The 26,665-nt window shown below is 39.4% G+C and overlaps 1 protein-coding gene across 1 annotated transcript in view; it reads right to left on the bottom strand.

The window, feature by feature from the left end:
- The window catches only part of atp1a3a (ATPase Na+/K+ transporting subunit alpha 3a), a 29,765-nt gene extending 9,773 nt beyond the window's left edge, over positions 1 to 19,992 (bottom strand). Inside the window, exons 1-9 of the mRNA XM_042012129.1 lie at positions 19,587 to 19,992; positions 5,346 to 5,459; positions 4,597 to 4,656; positions 4,180 to 4,383; positions 2,800 to 2,913; positions 2,142 to 2,276; positions 1,896 to 2,013; positions 1,030 to 1,118; positions 561 to 740 (exon numbers count right to left, since the gene is read on the bottom strand). Of these exons, the coding sequence (XP_041868063.1) occupies positions 561 to 740; positions 1,030 to 1,118; positions 1,896 to 2,013; positions 2,142 to 2,276; positions 2,800 to 2,913; positions 4,180 to 4,383; positions 4,597 to 4,656; positions 5,346 to 5,459; positions 19,587 to 19,592 (1,020 nt within the window). The 5' untranslated portion in view covers positions 19,593 to 19,992. The remainder of the gene's footprint in view (positions 1 to 560; positions 741 to 1,029; positions 1,119 to 1,895; positions 2,014 to 2,141; positions 2,277 to 2,799; positions 2,914 to 4,179; positions 4,384 to 4,596; positions 4,657 to 5,345; positions 5,460 to 19,586) is intronic.
- Between the last annotated feature and the right edge of the window lie 6,673 nt (positions 19,993 to 26,665).

Below are 26,665 nucleotides of genomic sequence, written 5' to 3'. Positions count from 1 at the left end.
ATTACTTTCACCCAGCTTTTGTTTTTTGTTTTCCATACTTTACTGGTTTTGAGATTTATTTATTTATTATTATTTATTATTATTAACATGTGTCTTAACATGTTAAAAAAAATAAATATATAAATGAACAGAAAGGAAATTCCATGATATTCTGGTTTTACATTTCTTTCGTTAAATTTAGCTGTTCCGTCTGTGTTTTCTTCATCATGGAAATCATAGGACCATAATTATAATCGGTTCTTACTGTAATAAAAACTTTACAACAGGATGGCATATCAGTGGGGTAAAGGGAAATATAAAAGCTGTTTTAATGTGAGCTGGGTTTTGACTGAGTAGAAGTGGTTGTGTTAAAAAAAAGACTATCTCCAGTTTTATAAATTCATCACCGTCAGACAAAACGAAATGACTACGGAGTATCTGAAGCTACTGTTTGACTCATGTTTGCACACATCACAGAAAACTGAGGGAAAAAAAAGAAAAGACTTTGTAAAGATACACAAACTACTATTTTCTTTTCTATCCAGAAACACAAATACTTCACACCATCTCTGTAAACTCACTGTGACTGTGGCCAGCAGGCCTTCAGGCACATTAGCCACAATGATACCAATGAGGAAGATGACAGCCTCCAGCCAGGAGTAACCCAGGATGATGGAGAGGATGAAGAAGGTCACACCAAGAAAGACGGCTACACCAGTGATGATCTGGATGAAGTGCTCGATCTCCTTGGCGATGGGAGTCTGAAAAAGAAAATGTTTGACTGATTAAAACGGCTTTGTATCAATAATTACATCTTGGTTAACTTGTTTTATTACATGATAAACTCTGAAAATTAAACTTCATTAAAGCTCATGCAAAGTCAATCAACCCACTAATGATTTAACTCTGACTTAAATATGCAAAGTTCAAAAACAGACATGTCTAAACTAAATGAATGCAAGTAGAGAAAATGAGTAAAAAGGATGTTAAATGAATAAATACAACGGAAGTTTTGCTTTTGTAGGAGAGCTGTGATAATAAACATGTTACCTTGCCAGTCTCCAAGCCTGAGGTGAGGGTGGCAATGCGGCCCATCACTGTGCGATCACCAGTACACACAACAATACCACGTGCAGTTCCTGGAGAAACACAAGAAGAAGAAGGGAGAAGCTACATAAATCCTATGTGAATATATTCATTTCAATCAGCTGCAGAAGTGTACAGAGACAAAAGTGTGTTGACACTGAAATAAATAAATGCATTTAATGGTCATTCTCAGAAACAATGCAGGACTTCATGAAACCACAAGATGGCACTACACATCACATTTTCCTGTTTCTCTCACTGTGAACCGTCTGCACTTGAAGGGGATTTGTACCAAGTTAAACAAGACCTCATTTCTAGTCAGTTAACATCCCTGATGACCACAGATGTCACTGAAGGCTCTTTCATCAGAACATATGTGCAGCTCGTCAGTGAATTCCAGCTGTCAGATACATATCTGACCACTAACTTGAGCCCAGCTGTGGGCTTTATCTTGTAGAAGAAGTAGAAGAGAAGTTTTTCTGTTTGTATCACTCGTGCATTCACTGGTTTTAGATGTACAAGAGGATTTGGCTTCTTGTCTGTTTTCCCCTGCTGTACAATAATCTTAAGTATTTACTTGAGCAGGTGTTGATTTTGAGTGCTGTAAACAATCTACTAAATGTTTACAAATGGAAAAAAAAAACACGTGAAAAGTGCAATTCTAAAACGTAAATGAAGGAATTGGGGCACTGAATGTGTTGACATAATTATCTGAGCAGTGAACAGGAAGAAATCTGTTTTAAAGTGAACATTATTAAAGTAAAGGGGATTAACAAGAGGATAATAACTAGTGTTTTTTAAGAAGTCTTGGATGATGGTGGTAAACTCACCCTCAACACAGTTGGTGGAGAAGAAGGCAATGTTACGGGTTTCCAGGGGGTTGTCATGGGTACAGTCAGGTGACCTGGTCTGGGGTTCTGACTCACCAGTCAGCGATGAGTTATCCACCTGAACAGAGCAGGAGAAAACTCTTTGATTACTGTGTGAGATCACCTTTAATGGCTTAAGGAGATGTGGGAGGCAGTAAATTACAGTAATTTCTTTAGTTCTGGAGGCTGTTTGTGTGAGCAGCTCACCTTGCAGCCATGGGAGGAGATGATGCGGAGGTCAGCGGGGATCCGGTCTCCTCCTTTCACCTCCACCAGGTCTCCTGCCACTACCTGCTCAGCGTTGATCTGCATCTTCTCTCCCTCTCGGATCACCAAGGCTTGCTAAGAACAGCAAGAAAAGTGAGGAGAATTTAACAACTTAAATAGATAAAACGTATTTAGACGATTAATGTTAAAAGTAAAACAATTTCTTTAGGGTCACTATTTAAAGAAATGCTAGGGAGAGAAGGAGGAGAGCTGAAGTGACAAAAAGTGAAAAAATGTAAGTGTAAAAGTGGCAACACCATTTATTTTCTGTATGAAGCTTATTAAAATCACTCATATAACACCAAGAGACCTAAACTCCATCCGAGACTCATTATGTTTGACTATTTATCATCATCCTTTAGTCTGAAAAAGAGACATTAGTCCCTCCAGGAATTGTTGCATGAATTATTTTACTTTAATCATACCCACGCTTATAAAGAAACACTTCTTAGGATGTTCAAATTCAAGTATTTTTATCTAGATGATCCAAAAAAGGCTAAAACACTTAAGAAATTGTAAAGTATTTTGAAAGAGTCTGAAAAAATGTGAACCTGGAGCATTTTTTCACCCTAACGTTAATTTGTTAGGTGTGCGGTACCTGAGGGACCATGTTCTTGAAAGATTCCATAATCTTGGAGCTCTTAGCCTCCTGGAAATAGGAGAAGCAGCCGGTGATGATGACGACAGCTGACAGCACGATACCCAGGTAAAGCTACAGAGACAAAGAAGAAAGCTGTGAAATTCATATTTAATGCAGAAAAGGATTCAAGTGACATCACTTTTATCCACCAATGTGCTACATGAAAGAAAAAATAGACCAGTAGAGATACACAAGCAAAACTAACCTGAAAAAACCCGGAGTGAGTAATACTGATATCAAATACATGATCGCGGAGGTAAAGAGACTATTTCAGGAAACTGAAAAGGTTGAAATCTACAAATAACATAAATCATCTTTAAGGCTTTTCAAGCTGCAGCTGACATCTGGCAGCTGTCAGGAGCTATTTGCTCTTTACACTGTTAGCTGTCTTACAACTGCGCCAGTCCGTCTGTCATCTCATGGTTTAATGGACCACTATTAGAAGGCTTAAATCCAGTCTTTAAAACTAATCTCGCATGCAGCCCTCTCATCTATATCCTGTAACATCGGACAGAACTATAGCTGGTCATCAGAGCGTGAAATAATATTCTGGTGCATGATACGGTCTGGGTCATACGGACTCAACCCTCTTGGTGTTTTACAGTCAGTCCTGTGATCTGAGCTAACAATTAGCTTTTTTTGATGTCGTGTGTGTCAGAACTGTTTAGCCTCAGTTCTCGGATCTGTACTGTGCTCTGACCCGGCGTTAAACAGTGCTGGCCTCATGACAAACCTTCTCTTACTGCTATTACTGACACCAGGAGTCACAGCTTCCTGTAGTGTGCCCAAAATGGATGCTAACAGGATGGTGTGTGTCACTGTAAAGATGCTCTGGTTGGCATGATTTGGACAAACAGATGACACCAGCTTTATCGCTGACACAGCCTCATCCCTGAGGACTCTGTAAATTGCTTTGTGAAGAGATGACAGAGCACACACACTCTCAACCATTCAGTCTGTCCTCCTTGAGGACTTCTCGTTATTTTACACGAAGCATCTGCTGGTCACATTGTTGCGTTGATTTACTTCTATAGTCCCAGCTGATTCTTTATTTAGAAGGATCATATCTTTAAAATGCTTATAATGGTTTTGCTACATATATGAAAAAGTTATCGAATGAGGCTGCACATAACCTATTTTTATTGCTAGCTGTAAAATAAGCTTGCTAATGTTCCATTCTTCCTATTTATTCAACCTGATGGCTGCTAACCTGCTAACCCAACAAAAAGATTTTATAAATATTAATATTTTTAAATATTATTTAATTTATAACCTTTGTTTCATTTTAAAGCAACAAGCCGTGCATGCATAATTGTTCAATAGTAGAGAACTCATTACATTATCTCCAGCAGGCTCATCCTCTGTAGCAGCCTGGATGGCGTAGGCCAGGAAGCAGAGGATTGCACCGATCCATAGCAGAATGGAGAAGCCACCAAACAGCTGACGGCAGAACTTGACCCACTCTGGGGTGGTAGGGGGTGGAGTCAAGGCATTGGGGCCATCCCTTGCCAGGTACTCTGCTGCCTTGGCATTGGTCAAACCCTGAGTGTGGTAGAGGGGGAATGGAGAAGAAGAGAACGAGGATGGATAATTAAAGGCGGTGCATGGATGACAAATATAAAGGAGCGAGTGGGGATGCAGAAATAAAAAGTAAAGGAAGGTAAAGAAATATCAAGAGTGGAAAGAAATCCATCAGTTCATGCTGTATCAAATCAAATGAAAAGTGTTGTCTTCGATTTAAAATGAACAACTTACCTGAACAATATCGGTGTTGTATTTCCGACAAACCTCCTCAACAGACATTTTGTGTTCCGTCTAAAAATATCAAAGACGGACAGGGAATTTAATAATTATGTAAATTTAAACTCTGCTAGTCTGAGAAGCCATTTCAATCCAAAACTTTGCATAAGTTGTTTCGAGATTTTCTATATTAGGTGAAAGAAGAAAACAAAGGCAAAGAATGATCATATACAGGATGGCTTTACATGCTATAGAACACGGGTTGACAGGAAATATTATTTTACATTGTTTTTTTAAATATGTGTTATTTTGTTTATGTCATACAGTTTTATATAATTGGAAAAGCCAGTGGCTTTGGCCTACTGCCATATACAAAAGAAAATCCTTCAACAAAGGGATTAAATTACTCACAAACCACGTAGTATCATTACTGTACACCAGCTGCTACTAAACACCACATCTCCTTTTCACACAGTTGGATTAGGTCACAGTTGGATGGGAGTGTTCTGAATGCTGGAGTGTGGCCAGAATTCACAATCTCCCTTTTTCTTACTTCATTATTTCTTTCTCACTTCTCAGCTGAGACTTTGTTTATTCTAATATAATTTATAACACTGTGAGTATTCATATGCTACCAAACTAATAATCCAAGCAGGTGAAAATAAACACTGTTGTTGTTAGAGGGGAGCTGGCACCAACAGTATCTCACACAAGGTTGCAGGAATAACAGTGAGGTCAGAGGAAATATGAGGCAGAGTACATACTATAGGAACTTCTTTCTTCAGGTCATCCAGATCCTTGCCTCCCTTCTTCTTGGGAGACTCCTTCTCGTCGTTGTCCTGCGTGGTGGCCACGCGGTAGCTGTCCGACCGTCCGTACTGTAACACACAAAGACAAGATCGCTAACTTTAGTTCTGTCATGTCACTGACCGATGTTTAGCATCTGACTGGAACACAGAAGCCTTCAATAATAACTACAAACTACTCCACGCCAACACAATCTCACAAACACTAAGACTTACCGCTGGAGAAAAAACAGCAAAGAAAGCCTCAAAGCTTAATCTGAACTTGTTACAACAAATGTGTAGTTGTTTTGTGAATCTGAGAACGTGGCTGATTCAGTCAAAACACTGAGATGAAGATGATCAACACATCCTGATTAGATCTGGCATCATTAGAGCAGAAACCGGTCTCAAGCGCTCCACTTAAACTGCAGTTCACACCTTTGCTTTTTAGCTTTAAGCTATTTGGCTGCTGTTGTTCAGACCTATGCTGAATCTGAGAGGAGAGGAAAAGGAGACCACTCATTACGCTAAGGAAAGAATATGGCAGGAACTGTAACTCGTATCATGGGATATTTAAATGCCCAGTGCCCTACATTACTTTGTGGAGATGTGTGTGTGTTTGTGTGGGTAAATGCATCTTAAAAAGATACAGCTACTAAAACAGAAGCTTATTTTGTTTTCATACTTTATAAAATTACATGTATGTATTTTCTTATGTAAATATGAACTGATTGAAAGGCATCCCTCAGCGCCCTGCTCTTCAACTTAAAAAAAGGCATTTGGACAGTCTCTTCATCATAAGATTAATAACAGCAGACTTCATACATTAAATGGCTAAAATGTTATATTTTAGTACAAATCTTTTTTACACATACACAAACCTGAAATGCTCAGATTTATTTTACAGGGTGACAAAGCTTCATTTGCAACTACAACCTCTGAAATTATTTGAGAACAAAATCTAATTCAATCACAAAGCCTTGAAGCAGAGCAAGGGTTCACTAAGAGGACTGAGCCCTGAAAGAGCTGGAAGAGGTGGATCATAATCGGGTTTATGGATAAACTGTAGAAAATGGCTGGAGGAGTATTAATGGTGCTTTGTATTCTCTTTGTAATTCAAGTCTTGCAGTGATGTGGTGACATTTCAGAATTATATGAACTTGCAGTTTAAAATCTATGAATCTTAATTTCTAATTTTGAGAATTGGTTTTAATATCCCCACACAATAATAACAATTCTTGGTGGCACGGGCGGCTAGATAAAGAGTTCTGACAAAATTGTCCCGATACAAGCTGCTGCAGTAGTTGTTTCATGTTTGATGTCCTCTGCTTGTCTCTCAGTAATTATGCTGCTTTATTCATATGTGAGTTATTTAAATTTAGTGTCACAGACTGTAAATTGTTACATGTTAGTGGAACAGCTTTGACCTTGGCTGTTTAAGAAGTAAAAGTTCTTGCTGGTATTTTGCTGTTAAAAGTTAATATGCGAGTTTGTTTATAGTACAAAGTTTACTGATGTATGTCTGGTTTATGTAGCTTCAGGAGTGAAAGCTAATATTGTTTTCTTTCTGTTGGGTGTATACATATGAATTTACATTTACTGCATACATGTACTATTTTGTTTATACGCGTATGTTATCCTGAACTTCTGGCCATCTGTCAGGAGGAGCACGGCTCGCTGGACAGCTGCATCCAGCAGACAGTCAGATTACAGCTGTTTACTACACTGACAGATTAACCCACTGAACTATAATAATCCCTCTCAGTCATTTGCCTCAGCCATCACCGTAATCTCAGTCTCTTGCTTTACTACACTTTCCCTTTTTCTAAGACTGGAATGTTCTTGCCTGTATTTTTACTCCATCTGCTAAGAATCAATACACTGAGGTCAAAATATTATAGTAAATTATTTTATTCCTTTGGTTTTATTATTCAAACATGAGGAAACTCCAGCACACCTTTCCTAATGTGTGAGTAAAAACACACATACAAAGAATGTCCATTAATGTCTAAATCTAACTAAATTAAAGAGGAACCTCAGCTAGGAATGATTGTTCATGACTATTCCCCAAACTATGTAAATTAAAGGCAGATAAAGTTTTTCAGAGGGCTCTGATAATGAGACGTAATCAGCGCTCACATCTACATAATTATGTATTGTTTGTCTGGATCAAAGCTACAAAACTATGAAGGCAATCAATGACACCTCCACAACCATCTGTCTGAGTCCATCATCCACTAGATCAAAAGTAAGATTCACAAATCCTCTCCCAGCGTGAATTTAACACTTGTTATTCTGACACAAACCTCTGAACCGATCCAATCAGGGAGGAAAAGATGCGATTTAACAAGCAATTAAACTGACCCTTCAGAGCACCTGGAGAGTAAGTGGCAGAAGCCTTAGACGTCAAAGCTTCATGCTGGCTTCACACTGCGTTTTGAAAGTGCTGCGTTTGTTTAAGCTGGTCCTTGTCTTATGAACCCACATGTTCCACAGCTTGAGACCACATATTTGATATTTCAATGTCTTTTTCTCTCAGCAGAAGTCCCACACAAGCCCAGAGGGGTCATGTCACATTAAGCAACAAGTGGAATATGCAGAATAAAATAAAACTGAAGTAATATGTATTGATGCACATTTCTTCTGGTTTCACTCATCAATTAACATGCCTAAATCTTTTGCAAATTTCCTGAATTTCTCCTTCTTTGCTTAAGTACGCACTGCCTGCTCTCTGTAAAGGTGGAGGCTGTAAAATCTGAGGACATTTCTGGGGCAGATGTTGGATGCAGAAACACAGGGTAGGTTGTACATGCAGAATATTAGTAATCTGCTGGTAAACTGTATTCAGTCTGGCCTGCGGTGGCCTTTGCATCAAGACTGTGGAAGACTGGATAAGCCATCATTTAATCTGCTGAAATCGCTGGTCAGCATGTCAGGGACATTTTATTAGTGCATCCTAGTTCAGTTGGGTTAGGAAATAGATCCTCAAATCAAAGCTAACAACCTGAAAACCAAATTGCTACAGTAGAAAAACATCTTCAAAGGGAGTATTGATAATAAAGATGTTTCTCTACCAATCAGAATCGGCACAATATCAGTATCGTTATCGGCTTCAAAATGAAATGTCAGATGTTGGCCGTTCAATTTATATGATTAACCGATAAAATAACAGGCAGTGAGAAAATAATCCAAGTCTGTTTTAAGAAGGATGCACATATTTTACTTGCTTTGTTTAAAAACTATTCTCATGATTCAATTTGACATGCTGTACATAAGAGCTAAAGTTTTTTTCTTACTTTGCACAAGGAGTGAATATGACATTATTTTCAGTTTTACACACACACACACACACACACACACATATATATATATATATATATATATATATGTATGTTACATGTATATGTATATATATATATGTAATGTTGGCCTGTTAGCAAATGCAAAGAGTATGCAGAATAATACCATATTTTAATTCCACAACAGAGGAAACTAGATAATCTCTGTAATTAGATTTTGGGGGGAGAGGGGAATATTGGTTATTGGTTATTGGCCAAATGACTTGTAAAATATCGGCATACTGGATATCTCAGAAATGGAATAAGGAACTAGTTATTAAACACTGGGGGTGGATCCAGGAATTCTTTAAAGGATTCTTAACTATGGGGAGATAGGGCTAACACTAACACCAGCAGCCTCCTTGGTCCAGTATTAGCTGGCACTGATTCATCTGGTATTTCACCATGTTCTGTATGTGGTATTTAGCCTATTTTTCAGATAAATCTGATGATGTTCTAGTGGCCAGAACGTTACATTGCTGGCTCTGATTTCTGAATGGAGGATCAGACTGGTGTACTGCCTCTTGTGGAGTAGTACTCTGGTTGTGCCACAGTGGGAGGATCATCGTACTGCACACAAAGAAATGGATTATCACACAGATCAGAGTGACCGACCCAGAAAATACTGATGGACTGCCTGTCGCACAGACACACACAGAGTAAGAGGGGTCTTCCATCATCAGTGCCTCCCCTCACCCTCCCACTTTGTTTACATTTTCCTCCCTCCAGGCTGCCCATCTGTTTCTGTGCTCTGCTCTACTCATCTGCCCTGAGGTTTAATCATGAAGACAGTCTGGACGAAAGTCGCCACAGAGTGTGTGATGATGCTGTTTTAACTTGTGATAAACACAGACAGGAACTAGGGCTGGGCGATGTGGCCTAAAACTAATATCCCAATATATTTTGGCTTTATCACTATACACAATATACATCCCGATGTTTTGAAATCTCTAAATCACTGTGTAAATATTGAATTAAACATTATCATGCATAAAAAGACACCAGTAGGATTTCAGTAAATTTATCTTTATGGTAATTTTTCCATTTCAACAAACACTACCGACACTCAGACATTTAATAAAACCCAGTGTTTCCCCGACCATTTCATTAGAGGGGGGCCCCAACTCCCACCAACCCTAGAAGATCAAGCTTATTTTATTTTCTATGATTACTCAATGAATATTGAATATATTGTTTCATTCAATTATTTTATATTAAAATATTATCTTATTTTATTATTTAGGTTATTTTAATTCTGCACCAGAACACAACAGAAGTAATCTAAGGTCCCCTTTTCTCTACAACAGGTTTATATTTTGTTCTTTTATTATAAAAACTAAACAGCCAGATGTTATTTTATTTTCATGTTGACATGTAATGACGTGGTATCATGTCGTACATGCAGTGTGCACACACAGGTGAGCTACGCTCCCATCAGCTGAGAGAGAGCATATGTTTGAAAATGTCACATCAACCACCTGTAAAACAGACAAAAATATCTGCTTTAAGATTAGCTCATATTTAATAATAACAGCAGCTGGAAGAGTTTCCTGCCCCGGTTTACTAAGATCTTCATGTCCATCAGGAAACACACACAGCTGATATTCAGTCTCCTCGTATTTCTGAGGCGTATTACTGGTTAAAATGGACGTCAAGCATTCAGCTTTCATCTCTTAACTATCGTGAACTAGCTTGCTAGCTAGGTGCATACTCCATGCTTCTTTCTTGTCTCTCCTGAAACAACTCGCATGTGTGAAGGAGAATTTTCTGGATGGGCGGGGGAGTGAGCTGTTTGTCTGTTGTGAGTGAGAGAAGCTAAACTATGAAGAAAATCACATGTAGACGCTTAAAAGGCTCCCGTGTCTGTTTGTACTCGATGTTCGCGATATAGATATTTTATATATCGCACGTAAAACTTCTCAGAATCCATTGCGTATCTGCAATATATTGCCCAGCCCTAATAAGAACCACAGTATGATAGCAGATTAATATGATTTGATTCTGTAAAATTTTTTACAAAGACTCGAAAGGCTGCTGCCATCGATTATGACAGAAACAAAACAATTATATGTTCTCTGTCTTGAACTAGTGTTTCTCTCAGTTCAGCATGTTTAAGAGAGAGAAAATAACATGTTGCTGATGAAGACAGACATACATAATCAACTTCCAAAGGGCTGCTTTGTGGTTTCCTAGCAACACTCAATTCATTAGCCCATCTTAGTAACTGAGATTAACTGTGATGAAGGGATTGGAGCCTGTAAAATGTTGTAATGATGTCTTTGATAGAAAAGAACAGAATATGTTAACCATAGAGGGAAAATGAATTTTGCAGCAGTCATTTAACAAATTATTTTCATTCAGTGGTCAATTGTCACCATCAAGAAGTCATTATGTACTGTTATAGCTGTAGGGAGGAACGATGTTCTGTGGTGTTTGTTGCAGTGGAGCAGAATGAGTCCCACACTGAACACACTTTGTGTAGAGGATGTGCAGTGCTGTCCATCGTGTTCGGCAGCTGTTTTATAATTCTTCTCTGCATTATCAGCTCCAGGGACTCCAGAGTTGATCACAGATGACTGTAAAGGAGATTGAACTCTCCACCACAGACTTAGGAGAAGACATGCAATAAGAGTCCTAAGCTTCCTGAAGAAAAAGAACCTTCTTTGTCCTTCTCGTAGACAGACTTAGTGCCGCATTTCCAGTCTGTTCAGATAAATTGTAGTCCTCCACCATCTCCACCTCCTCTCTTGCGGTTGTTTGGCTTCCTGGTCCTCCAAACATCAAAAATGACCTCCTTTGCCTTGTTCATATTTAAAATTATATGACTGTTCCCACACTGTTGCAAAGTAGTGGACCAGTTGCCAGTACTCTTGTAGCCCTTGTCCATCACTGATACATCCCATGACTTCAATTAGTTACAGTGAAGTTGTGTTATGTAATATTGCTCTCATCCTTTCTTTCACATCCTAAGGTGCAAAGAATATGCACAAGTTCCTGAGATCCATAAGTCACCCTGCAGAAGCCCAGCAGCAGGAAGTGATGTTAAAGTGACATCACTCTGGATTTCAGGAAATGGTTGCCGCATTGACCAGAGAGGAGAATCAATTAGATTGGAGAACGGTGATCAGTGATTTGCAGCAGTGCAGATCAATGTAATTTCTCACACCACCACACACAGATGGAAACTGGAGAGGGAGCCAAATTGAGAGCTGGTATCAATGAAATATTGACCAACTTCAACAATTACACAACAAACTCCATGACTAAGAGAACATATACAGAAAAGCAACTAAATAACATACGATATCACAAACTGTGTGGGCTAAGGTCATGTTGCCACAGCTGCTTGGTGGTTTCAACCCAAATAAATCAGTAAGAATCTCTTTAGGCTGTTTCTCTGCATAAAAGCTGCATTACAAATTTCAAAACCTGCACACAAGCCATAAAAACTAACATGTAGGACAACAAAGTACAGGTCTCAACATTAAAGTTGAGTTTGATCAGATTTCAACTTTCTTGTAAAGATTAAACTCAGCTCAGCTATCCATCCATCCACTTTCTACCGCTTATCCGGGGTTGGGTCACGGGGGCAGCTGCCTAAGCAAGCCACTGTTCAACTCAACCCGACCCCTATAACCCCTCCAGCAGGTGGTGAACCCACAGAGAGGGGGTGGGGGGCAATGTTACCTCTTCAGGCGGAGCCCGTCCTGGCCCCATGGGCTAAGGCCCGGCCACCAGGCACTTGCCTCCATGCCCCACCTCTAGGCCTAGCTCCAAAGGGGGATCCCAGTGACCCACTGTTTTTATTCAACATAGGGGTCTGTTTGCATGCTCCTTTCCCTAGAGACATGTTTGCTATGGGTGACCCTACCAGGGGCATAAAGCCCTCCGACAACTTAGCTCCTAGGATCTTCAGGAGGCACAAACCACAGTAAGGTGGCAGCTCAGGTGGAGTCAGCTCAGCTATGTCTCTTTAGTGGAATTTTATCTGCACATATTAAACCTGAGGTTGGAGTCATCTCCGAGTTATGAAAAGCTTATAGTTTTTGCTGCATGTGAACTCTTCTTTCTTCCACTTTTGTGTCAAACGTAATCTGCTCCTATTAAACAAAAATAAATACCCCAAAATAACTGATTTTACCAATACCATAAATGATTGTTGTTATATTATAAGCTGTAGGTACAGACCAAACAAAATAATCCAAGCATAGATGGTGAGCAATGCAGAAGTCAGTCATCCATGGGTTTGGCTTAATAAGCTGTTGAAATATGACAATTTTCAAACTATTACAATCAGCAGAATCAATTCAACCAGATATGATTCCGACACACATCACTTCCAAACTAATGCTAATTAAAAATAAGCATATGGCTGCTGATGTCAATGCAAATACTTCGATCTGATGTTATTTCTCTGGTTACATTTAATCTCTCACTATCTACATCAACTATTAACGGATAAATGACAACAGCTGTTAAGATAACCCTAAAGCTTAGTACACATACTTGTGATTACCTGCATCTCACATGCTAAGGCTGTTATGTAATTCTTGCGTCTTTGTGCAGGAAGCTGATAAATGTCTGTTGACATTCACTTGAACAGTTCATTTGACTTATTTTCAACTGCAGCGCTGTGAGCCACAGGCATTATGCAATATTTTCACAAGTTTCTCAAACGATGTCAAATTACATGGAAACAGTTTGCTGTAAAGTGTTTGAAGTCACACATCTTCCTTCTGCTGTTGCCTGGCAACCAGATTAACTTAGCTAACTTTTACATAGTTGCTTCTTTATTCCTTTTTCCAGTTTTATTATTTTCCCTCCTAATTCTTCTCTGATAGGTTTGAAGGTCAGTCTAGGTTCCTCTTTATATCAGACACCTGACATTATTCATATTTAACTGAAAGGTTACTAAATAAGCCTTATTTTTAATTTGGAAGCATATTGTTGGTGATAACAAAGCATTATTAACCAATTTTACTGAAGATAACTGCTGCTCTGAGGTGAGGTGTTTCTAAGTAAAGACAGTAACAAGTGTTGGAGGTGGCGAGCATGGACCTTAGAGAACTGATTATTATCATGTGTACATTTCTTTGTCATTATCAGACAAAGAAGGAAAAGTGAATTTCACTCAAGCGTGAATTTTTTCTGTCTCTGTTTTTCATCCTTCACTCAGGGCGATGAATGTGGAGGACTATATAGTGGGCTTATCATAATATTTAAAGAACACTTTTCAAACATGGCTCAGGTCATTTTCTCCGTACCATGAATTACTTCACTGTTGTTGCAGCAGGAGAACATTTTACTTATGCATGGAGTTTATCTAACCTTTCCTCCAAATAAATAAAATAAAACTAAACACCCCTGATTAAATTATATAATTGTTGGGTTGGTGGATTGTAAAATACTTTCAAATCAATATATAGCGTACATAAAGCTACATTCAAACTGCACATTAAGCATATTATGGCAAATTCATACTGTCTCAAATAGAGTACATACAACATTGCTTATACAGCACAATCATTAGAGGTCAAATGTGGTTATCTAGAGCTAAAATCACAGATTCATTGGTTGGGTTGATTAGGTTGTGCTGCCTGGATGTTTCACAACAATCAGTGGAATCTGTTTCTGATAGTGGCTGATTACTCACAAACAGCAGACACACCATTTTGCAGTTAACACTTATGTCATTATCCGTCAAGTATATGTCTTTTACTTATACCAAATAAATACATATTTAAAATACCTATATCCAAATACATATATCAATAATAAGGGATTAGACTGATATAAAACCTTTCTAGGCACTCAGATTGCTTTACATTGAACCCATTATTCATTCGGTCCACATCGGATTCTGATGTTTGTAGGCTACAAGAGTCGCCACAGCTGCCCTGGGGAAGACGGACAGAACCATGACTGCCAATGCATGCCAACGGCTCGTCCGCCCACCACCAAACATTCATTCATATTCATGTGTGAGCAACACTGGAGGCAAAATGGCTGAAGTCTCCAAGGGCACAACAAATTAACTGGAAGAGGGATTTGAACCGCCAACCTTTCAGTCAGGGGCAGACAACCTGCTGAACCCACTGCTACCACAATATTGCTAGTTAATTATAGTTACTGACATTGTACCTCCCACTGTTGTGCAGTCTAATGGTGCTTCTCAAAGTCAAGGATGCTTCCTTTATAGGATGGGACATTCCAAGTCGTGCTCTTTGGCCTGGAAAAATACCTTCCTTGAAGCTGGAAAACACACTTGAACCAGACCTGGGGAGTGGGCATGGGTCAGGTGAACTAAACTACACCCTCAGTGAATACTACACTACTGTACAGAACAGGAGAAAAACCAGCACGGTGGTTAAATGACTGGTAGTTGTTAACAGGCTATCTAACTGTCACTTCTATTGCTGATTTAAACTTTGCTTTACTTCCTGATGGAACACATCATGATACGTTTTGGTCATGTGAAAAAAACATAAATGTATGTTGTTCCATCCTTGGTCCATCTTCCATCTGCTTTGTCTTTGATTTGCACAGAGGAGCGTGGATGCTTAGAAAACACTGAGCATCCTTGAAATTATATTAAAAGAAAGAAAGTCCTTCAAAGGATCCTTGGTGATATTTTATGACGAGGGATCCTTGAAATGTAGTGAATAAAAAAGCTCCCTTGACTTTAAGCACCTTCAGCCTGAAAATTACAACTGGCGACATATAATGTTGCAAAATATACATATTTTTCAAAGATATCACTATAAAGAATGACAGAGCTGAGAGCTGTATTTCCTAACATTTATAAGGGGATGTGTATGTACAGATCTCTGTTTCCACTCTGCAGATACTGAGGGACTGTCCTCTGTACAGGCTGTGAATATGACAGATGTAGCTGAACATGGAGAACAATGACTAAAGTCAGCAAGCTCTGCTCATTTATAAAAACTACTTATTAATATAAATACTGTATTCTGTGTGAGTCTTGTCCTTCAATAATGCCAAAGGTAAATTAACAACATATAGCCTGAGTTTTCTTTTTCAATGTGTGGACATTAATCACACTGGCTCTGAATGTTCAAACCCTCGGGCCCCCTGTGCTCTTTGGGGGAACCCCGGTTGGGAACCACTGTTTTAGAGCATACATACCTCTCTTCAGAGATATGATGTAAAGTGCATTGTTTGTGAAAGCTTGTTATTGTTTTTATTGTTACAACAAGCTCAATCTGTCTGGAACTTGCGCTGAATGGGGAATAACCTGAAATTAGTTTTGTAGCCTGGCTGCATGCAACAACATTTTAGATAATGTAAAACTTTTTGTTTACTTTTGAGGTTAACCAGCCAAGCCTCCTTACATCATCACACCGTCTATGTGCTCTTCTAAGCAATTTTTCTAACTTACCTTAAACTTCCTTTAATTAATAATATTAAAGCCAAAATTTCAGCATTGTCACATCAATGCAAACACCACCTGTATATACAAGGTGGAGACAACCATGATGTGACCCATTAGTCTGAGGGGTACCATTCTGTAGCCTAGAGTCTGTCATACGGCTGTTGCCATCTCGAGTTTTGTGGAGCCAGGAGGGAGGTGCAAAGGATGGATGTGAATGAGAAATCCAGGAAAACCATGAAGGTGTACTGGATGCAGACCTGTAGCAACCAATAATGTAATACATACCAATAATATAATAATTTTGGCCATTATGTAATAAAGCCATTAATGTTGTAGGGAGTCAAACACTAGGGGGTTGTTTACCATTTCAGGAAAATAAATCTTTAACACAAAGAAAGACTCGTAATTTTCTTTTACCTGCGTCCACACAAAAGCAGTGCCTACCAGCAAACAATTAGCAGCTAGTAGTACTACAGTTTCGGACCGAGTTAATCCAAACGTGATGACTTACATAAATATAAAATTTCTCAGGCAATAATGTAAAGAGTTATTGTACTACTGGTTGGTTAGTTGCCTAGCATAAAAATGAGCTTTTGAAAATATAATAACTGCAACCAATAACATAACAACACATAAATAAGATTGCATTTCTCAGAGATTAATTTTAGTTATTGTGTAGTTTGCTCACCAACAACAGGGTTTGATTACATTATTTCCAGGTTATTAACTTATTTGCTTTATTACATTTAAAATGGTGCAAATTATTACTTTATAAAAAAAAACAAAAACAATATATACTTGTTTTCTTTTTTAATCATGCATTTGACCTTTTCCTGTTACAACTGTGATGTAATCCTTTTGTAGAAATCTCATGCCAGGAGATACAGTTCAAAGCCTCAGTTTCATCATGTATGGATGACATGTCGTCAATGAGAGAGGGTTTAGTTATAAAAGAGAGGGAGCTGCCTGTCTCACGCACACACACACTATGCAGCCCCTGCAGCGATTGGTTTTCCTCTCGAAGCTTCCGCACCAAATGCATTCTGGGATACAGTGGATACATTAATCAGAGCATCTCTCTTTTTCTCCACATTATCTCAATGTTCATCTCTCCCTCATCCTCCATCACTCCATCCTCTGTGCCATTACAACACAAGAGAAGCATTCCAGCACTTCTTCCTGTATTCCTCCCATTCCTCCATCTTTCCCAGTATTCACCCTTCTCAAGGTGACTCACCATAAAGGCCTCTGAGCCCCCTCCCCTCCTTCATCTAATGTTTTAAACAGCATCTTGGTTAGTAACTGCAGGACCTGTCAACAGCAGCTGACCTTTGTTTAATCCGTGCCTTCCACCCTCTTACCCCCAACCGGATCGTTGACTCCTGCAGCATCAGTCCCTATCAATTGATTAGCCCGGATCAAATGGCCCTAGTTGCCTTGAAAACTGAACCTCCCCCTGATCTCTCCTGCCCCCCCCCACAAATCACAGGCCATTTCACCCGCTTCTCCGCTCCACCCCTTTGATGGTAAATCACAGCCAGAACACGGGAGTTTCCATCCCCAATGCACAAGCACGCCACCCTCCTCCTCTCTTTGACACAGTAGTCAGAGTGTGTACGGTGTCTCCCTCCGGCGATTTAATGGAAAGAGTTACAAACCGTGACAGAGCGGCACTGTTCCACGAGTGGACTGAGCACACTCTCATCCCAAGCCCCCCACCCCCAAAGCTCGATGTGGAGCAGAGGAGAAACCACTGCCCATCATGCTTGATAGGAAAGGATGGCTCACTGAGGAAACAAAGCCAGAGTTTCCGACACTGCAAGTTAGCCTGATTTCATAAATATAATACTAAACTTGACTGAATGCAGACACTTGTGATATCTTTTAACAACAACACAGGAATGCAACAGTGATTTTCCAGTAAGAATGACATCATAATGTCTAAATTTAGAGCCTGGAACAGGATGTCCTTCATGACCTGACATATCAGGCAGGTTCTGTGAGGCTTTTGGGTAAAATTCAATGAGTGTCAGACTGTCTCTCCCCTTGGAGGTAGCAACTTCCTTTTAGGACACATCAGTCATTTTTTCTTTAGAAGTGAGGGCTTAGAAACGAGGCTGATCACCGCTGGGGAACCATTTTGACGCACTTGCCTGTACTCATTTGATACCCAGACCTAAGCTGCCTCTTCATCCTCACTGTGCCCCTCATCGTCAATCAAAGCAACACGACCCACTGTTGCATTATGTAATGTTTGGATGAAAATGCACCAAATGGGGGGTGCACAAAATAAAGAAGGAAAAAAAAGAAAGAAAAATCCCAGCCTCTATGGTCCTGAGTCCCTGCCAACACCCAGCTGGATTTCACACTTCGCATACTCCACATTATATGATGAAATCACCACCTCATAGTCCCTCTCCTTCATCAATAGCTGAAGAGAGGAGCAGTTGTCACTGGGATTAGATAGGGAGTTTCTGCAGCCAGGCAGGGAGGAATGCCATAAAATTCCGCAGTCTGGGCTGCGCTTTTGAACCAACAGCAGGTTAAATATCACAGTGCCCAATTGCGCAATTTACAACTATGTTGTTCATAAATTATTTGACCCGTCTGTGCACAATTCTGAATATCTGTGCATTTAGTTTGCCCCGGAGACGCGGATTTCTGTTATAGGCGCATATAAAACTGCGCATCTATCCGCCTATTCGTGACCAACCCCAGCTAAAGACATATTAATCGCTTATGTGTAATACCAGGCCTGCTCTCTTGCTCAATTAAATCGTTACATTACATAAAGCGTTACAGCGTAGCACACCCCCGACAGCTTAAAGATAACCAAGGCGTGTTTTAAATGGAGAGGAAAAGCAAGCGTTTATATATGAACTGATGTCCCCACCCTGTCAGTGTTATAGCGTAAGTGAAAATGGCTATATGATGGAGCAACTTCATTGTGATGCTTGGTCGGGGGGGCAGCAGCAGTGTTTGAGGCGGGGAGGCTGCTGAGATACTTGATGAGGAAACGTTACTGCACCGGCTGGAGTCTGGATGCGACGGACTGACTCACAAATCTGGCGCATGTTCTCCAGGAAAAATAAATAAATAAATAAAAAGGACGGTGTCCAGGCAACAAGCATCCCCGCTTTCATCCGTTAATCTCAGTCGTTATCATAAAAAGCATGGATTTGGTGTTTATAAATGGCGGATTCCTAATGTGATGACTTTCCGAGAGCAATTAGATCCGTTTGACTGGCAGTGAAAATACACGCAGCAGGAATAAGGTTTAACAGTTTGTCATACGGTTACAGCTAGCATAGAAAAGTCACACTTATCCCACCGTTTCAATGTCATTCTAACATCATGCCCGTGCCTTCATGCCTGTTAACCCTTTCCTCAACGGATACATGACTTACCTTTACGGTGCTAAATCTAGACACTCAAACCACATCTGACGGCATATTAGCAAAGTATTTCACAAGGAAACGAATCTCTTACCCCCATTTTGGCGTTGTCAGTCGGGTGTCCTCAGAAGATGAAACGCTTATAGACTTGATTCAATCAGAATAGATGGGTTAAAGGCGAGGGAAGGGGGCTGAAAGGAGTTGTTTTACAAACGAGAAAAAAAGTGTCCTTCGTCAGTTGTTACCGTTAGCTATTGCTGCAGTGACAGGGAAAAAATTACCTGGCTAACAAACTATCCTTAAATTTCAACGAGGAACGGTCATAAGGTAACTTCACAAGGCAACGTCTCACAGAGCACCTCGACAAAGCGTCACCCCGTACAGATGAAAATCAAAGGGGCTTATTTTCTTCGGTGTAAAAGGTTAAAACAATACGCAGCCGTTGGTGACACTTCACCAACCTCCTCTCTGTGAGGCGCAAATGATGCCGGTGGAAAGTAGAGCCAGGCAGCAGCCTTCTCTTTTGGATGCCGTCTCCCTCCGCCGCAGTGCGCAGGCTGCCGTGGCACTGAGAAGTCCCCGAGTCCTAATCACTCCGCGAACGACATACCAAATAAGTCCTAAAAATACGCTGCATTCAAACACAAAGACAGAAAGCCTCACCGTAATATCTTATAAATGACTGATTTTATGTGCAGAACATGGACAGTTACTAATATAAAATAGTGATTAAATAAAAATTAAACTAAACTTATCAAAATCACTGAACAAAAACTAAAAAAGCTTAATGAAGTACAAATTGTCATTTGCTGTGTGATTTCTATGAAAATTTCTATGATGACATTAAGATTTGTGTTGTTTTGCGGTAAATACTTAAATATAACCTCTAGTTGGAAAAATCTTCACACTATAGAATCATTTATAAATTTTTTTTCTAGAAGTCTGGAAACTTTCTAGAATGCAATACATGTTCAGTGAAAACTAATTTATAATTAGTCAATTCCTCTAAACCTTTAACAGAGGAGAGTCAAAAGAAATTATCTTTAGTGTCTTTGTTGATCAGCTTAAACTCATTTAGAAAATGAAATAAGGTGCCAGCAGCACACTGAAAAAATGTTTAGAGAGAGGCAAAGAAAACCAGAAAACATAAAATATATACTGCAAGTAACGAGTCCTGGAAAATTCTATAGCCAGCAGATTATATGGCAACTGGTGAGGGTGTCACGATTAGGTATAAAAGAAGAATCAACGGTCTAGTCTTTCCAAGCAATGATAGATTGAGCCTTACCATGTTGTGCCAAAATTGGCCAGAGACTCATCAATAATTTCCAAAAAATACTTCATGCACATAAAATAACAACTCAACCTCATCAAACTTTAAGAGAAACTCACACTCTGAATGCTGAACGAATGCTTCAGAGTTTCAGCTTGTCTGCAGCAGTCTGTAAACGTAGTAAGCTAGCTGTTAGCGAGCTGTTATTTTGCCAAATCAGAGATGCAAGACAGAGACTGTGGCTGTCTAACCGATGAGAGATCTGGTTTTATTCTAGTAGCCGCAATGATTGGTTAAACTTGGTTTTTACTGCCCTAAAGTGTCACACAAGAGCTAAATGGAAAGGGTAAACCACTGAGGAAATTAAATAACAAAAAGGATTTAAAAATGTAGGCGAAAAAGAAAATATGGAGAAGGGAATTACCTTTTTAAATTTATGAAATGGAAAGGTATTTTTAACCAAATTTATGGTGTTTTTTTTTCTCCTTTTAAAAATAGCACTTGAAAATACATTTACAAATCACAGTATTTAACAATGAATAATTATTTCAACATGCAATTCCTCTTTAATATTTAAATTTAAAATGTGTAATTATGTGACACTTTGAAATTTGATTTCTTTTTCTATTAATTAATTGTTGAATTTAATGTATATTTAGAAATCTATTTTTGTTTAGCAATTTATTATCATCAAAATGCTGTATTGCTATTTCAAAGACCCTCCTGGTCCTCCATAAAAAGTAATCTTGTCCCCTAAATGGCTGTAAAAAGTCAAAGTAACTTTATTGTCCCAAAAGGAAAATTAGTTTGCAGCCAGGATCACAAATAACATATTGTCCATATGATCACAGACTATAAAGCCATATGCTAAATAAAATAATCAGGATACTGTACATGTAATAAAACAAGATTAATAACACCAATAAGGCAAAACAATCAATAGGCTGCAGTACAGCAGCTAATGATAGAAACTAAACTTATTTGTCCTGAACATGAATATATTTGAGTTGATGGACTGAATGAACATGTCGGCTAAGAGACCATTTCCATCTTTATTTTATTCGGACCCCGCATTGACTTTTCTGTGGTATTTTGCCTCATCACAGCATGGAGTCCTAGTGGCTATTCTTTGGGCAGTTTGGATACTGTCCATCCATAAATGCTAATCACCAATTGTGTAACATCCTCAACAGAAAATGACAATTACAGCCGTTTTTTGAATGTCAGTATTGTTCTATGTGACTCACAGCTGTTGTGCTGCTCTTGGGCCCTTGATGTCTGCTTTTTTGGAACATCTGCACTACCAACATCTACACAGGCACATCACAACCACATAAACTGTTATAGTTACCTTTCTGTTGTTAAAATTACACGGACTTTTAGTTGCCATGCTTCCTTCTTATATCTGACATCCAGCCTAATCCGTGACACGTTAAAAACACGTCTGGGTTAAATATTTAACATACTTGTCGCAGCCACCGTCTTACCTCTCATTGATTATGGTGACGTTATTTATATGAACACTCCTGCTAACTCTTTACAGATGTTGGAGGCTGTTTGCATTGCAGGATGTAAAACTCTTTCTGACCTTTGTACTTTATATTCTTTGGTCAACTGGCCTTCACTGCCCACACACAGACTATCGCATTAGTACATTTTCATTTATAAAATCACTAACTGGCTTATCAGTGCATCTAACTTCCTACATGTCACCCCAACAAAGTAACCACAGCCTCTGCTCACAAGCTTTTATTATATTCACTGTTACTTCACTATGTACAGAACTTGCCAGGTCTCAGGTTGTAAAAATGAGATAGCCTCAGTCTACAGAAGTGTTATATTTTATATGAAACACTGCAGCGGAAAAATATGTATCCTGCAAGTGTTTTGGAGCTCATAACCCCTCCATCTGATGTGACATGATGCACCTGCTTCCTGGATTTTGGGTTTGCAGGCAGCAGCTGTTCTGATTGCAGCTCTTCTGTTGTTGTAAGCAGGACTAATGCTTCATGGATAAAGTTCACATCTGCACCCTGAATGGCATCGGGGGGGAAAAGCCTGCCACACAGAGTATTCTCCAAACGCTGAATGTAGCCTGCATCATAAACAGATGTGAGCAGCAGCAGCACAGCATACAAAACAAGTCATTCCTCCAAACAATTAGGAGTGATGGAGAGACAGAGAAAAAGAGGGTTTACTAAGTAAAGATCACATTTAAAGATGGTTTACACCACATGGAATGAAAATCTTGTCCAAGATACACTGCAAGCAACATGAAATGACAACATGGAAACATTGTGATGTTTAAAGTCAACCATAAAGAAGCTGCAGCTTCCAAAGTTTTATTTCTGGATGCACCACCTGCTGTGGAAGATTAGACAATTACACGGCTGTTTTTGGAGCCTCCAAACGGAGGCATGAGGCTATGAGTTATGCAGCTGCCACAAACACACACAGCCTGGCAGCTGCACGTATCCAGCCAGACGGAGGTGATTCAGCAACACAAAGAGAGTAAATGAACGAAGCACGGCAGACAACGCTTAAATGTGTGTACGTGCATGTGTGTGCTTCTATGTGAAGGCCAAGCTGGTGAATGTGTGCAGGCTTTAAAGTGCCCAGATAAGAGCAATATTCTCCCTCTATCGTATAAGGTGTGGCCTGGTTTCTGCACTGCTTTGTCATCAATCCAGCACAACAGCAAAAAAAGTTTTGTTTTTCCAGAAAGTTCAGAAATGGTCAAATGTGCATTAATACCATCATATTCTACATTATGAAGTCCTTTGTGAAAAATCCAATGATGGTAGCTGATGATAAAGTCTGGCCAAAAGGGCTTATTCCTCAAATGTAATGACTCAGCCCAGTTCAATTTAAATATTTTCTTTGTCTTAGAGTGAACAATGTTTAAGACCACACTCACTTGCTCCATCATTTTTCTTAGTTTAGTTCAATTCATGGAAATCTACAGGATCACAATCATGTTGTTTAACAAAACCAGACAACATTAACATAATTAGTTTATCCTAATATATTGATCTGTTTGACTTTACGATGGCCAAATTTCCTCTAACTAATGCATCTGAGCTCTGAGAGTCACTCCTGCTGTTGTAAAAAATCATCTGGTGTTTGTAAATCATGAAGATTTCAGTTTCTGCCATATGAAGCCTCTAATGCCTTCAAATGGAAGGGAAGGCAACGTCTTCACCTTCCTTTTATTCTGCTCCTTTTTGCACCACAAATAGTAATCCAGAGAGTCAAGCTTTCTAACAGCTCTCCCGCCATCACCGTTCCTCGGGCTCTCCCAACTTTAACTAACTTCTCCAGCTAGCTTGTGCTAGCATCTCTTTCAGCTTTCAGTAGCTTTTTATTCATTACTTTCTCACAGTGCAAACAGCCCAACCCAGCTAGTTGTCAGGATAGTTTGTGGAATACATGTTGCTGCCTGACCTCCTTTTATTGAATCAGCCGATTCCTCATCCACAGTACTGATCGGATTTTATTTACGATACATCTTGAAACACAAACGTCATGTTAACAGGGTTAAAAACATGAGGGGGATTTTATCTTTTTGCTGACTAATGTAATTTTCCTTCTCCTCCATTTTAGGAGTATTCTCTAAAACTATTAGGAGCGCCAATAAGCCTGCATTACACTTTAAAATCTTTGGTTTCATGGTCATTAAAAAGTCTCTGGTAATCCTGTAAAATGGACTTTAAATCTCTGCTTTTTATGATGCTTTTTCACAGTATTGAGAAGCTTTTGGCCGTATACTAAAACAATTGAATTAGCTTTTAACATTATATTTTGTGTAGTCTGCACAGACGACTTTCAGGCTGCCGTGACAAAGATGGAATGATCAAATAATTCTCAGAAAACGTTACTGACTGATTTGTGGTTAATAGATACACTTGGCTACGTTCACTGGAGACACATGATGCAATTTCAGTGTTTAACAAACTAAAGGTGAATAGAGTCCTGGACCAGATGGGACCACAGAAAGACTGTTAAAAAACTGTACAGAGCAAGTCAGCCATGTGTTTCCTGACATATTCAGCATGTCATTGGTGCAGATGAGCTGTGGAAGGAGTCTGTCATTGTCTCCGTGGCTAAATGTAGTTCTCTTAAACAGCTGAATGACCTCAGACCAGTAGCTTTGACTTCTCTGATGATGAACTCCTTTAAGAAGCTGGTGAAAGCTGATCTTTTAAACCAGGTGCAGGCCCTTTTAGACCCCAGTTTGCTTATAGACCTGGGAGGGGAGTGGTGGATGCTTGCATCACTTTACTTCACCTCTTGATGAAGATCTTGAGGGCCCTGAGACACCCAGACTTTTATGTGTGGACTTCTAATCTGCTTTCAATACCACCCAAACACTATTTTAACTCAGAACTTGCTGAATGATTTTAAAATGAATATTAACTTGAGTGAGAGTGAACAGCACAATGTCAGTTCTCCTTTACTGGCTCACCTCAGGGATGTGTCCTGCTACCTCTGATGTACATCCCATATACCAGCAGTTGTAGGACTCAGTAGGAGAACAGGCAAATCCTAAAATTTGCAGATGATAAGGTTATTGTGAGTTTGCTGGATGACGATGAGGACAATCATGAGCCAGTGGTGGAAAACTGTCAAATGGTGCAATGAAGCCCACCTGCACCTACATACTGAAAAAACTAAAGACATGGATTTTGATTTTAGGAAGTCCTCTCACTCTCCATCACACACCAAAATTAATGGCAAAGACACAGCAGGTGAAGCAGTACAAAAATGTTGGTATGGTTTTAGACAAGCTGCAATTTGATGCTAATATGGACTAAAAAGACCAAGACCAAGATCAATGTCTGTATTTCATTAGAACGTTATAAGTTTGTAATGTGAACAGAGTCTTTTTAAAAGTCTTTTATTGAATCAGTTTTAACATTTTTCTTTATTTCCTGGTTTGAAGTGTTGGAACCAAAGATTCTACCAAGTTAAGCAGGGTGGTGAAGGTGGCCTCCCACAGCCCTCTGTACCTGCTGTAGGTGAGCAGCAGGTGGTGAGGAGAGCCAGAGGCATCGTAGGAAACCAGAACCATTCTCTTTATAAAGACTTTCAACCGCTTCCCTCAGGCTGGAGACACAAAACCACAAGACTTGGGAGTAAAAGACTAAAAAAACTCCTTTGTTCCACATGCAATAGCATTTTAAACAGCTACAGGTGATCTTATTTCTTTTTTATGGTTATTTTGAAAGATCATATTCAGTGTATGTTTTTATTTACGGTATTTTTATCTTTTGGCTGTAGTTTTCCTTTCTTATTTCAATTTAGTGGGTTTTATTTCCTCAGTGGTTTTGATCTGTAATTTTATTGGTCATGTTTGGTGTATGCGAGTGGATTTTATGTTTGATGTGTGGACTTATGTTATGAGGACTTATCTGTAAATAAAGTTTCACATTACAGACAATAAAATGACTTACACTGCAGGTCTTTATACTCATTCAGATGTTTTGTTTCAAGTTGCAGACTCACAGAAAATACAGTGGAAATGGGCCAAGGTTTTTTAAAATCCTGGGTAAATTGAAAAAGGTTCTGCGGTGGAAAAAGGGCAGTGGTAGCTGACTGGGAGGTGCCAGTTCTCATCGTAGCTCTAAACCACCCCAGTTCCTACTGAAGGATTCCTCCCAATAAAAAGCAAAGATGCCATTCCATGCCAACTAAACTTTTCATCGCCTTTTAGGTGAACTTAAAATCCTGCTCATAAAAAGATCCTGAGGCATGCCAAGGTGGGCTGGACTGGAGCTGAAGCCTATCTGAGCAACTACTAGGTGAGAGGCAGGGTACTCTCTAGACAGGCCGCCAGTCCATCACACGACCAACACAGAAGAAAAAACTACCTCTCACGTTCACTCCAACGGAGAATTTAG

Source organism: Melanotaenia boesemani, chromosome 17 (genome assembly GCF_017639745.1).
Source record: "Melanotaenia boesemani isolate fMelBoe1 chromosome 17, fMelBoe1.pri, whole genome shotgun sequence".
Classification (NCBI taxonomy): Eukaryota; Metazoa; Chordata; class Actinopteri; order Atheriniformes; family Melanotaeniidae; genus Melanotaenia; species Melanotaenia boesemani.
This window is presented reverse-complemented; position numbering and strand designations above follow the sequence as displayed.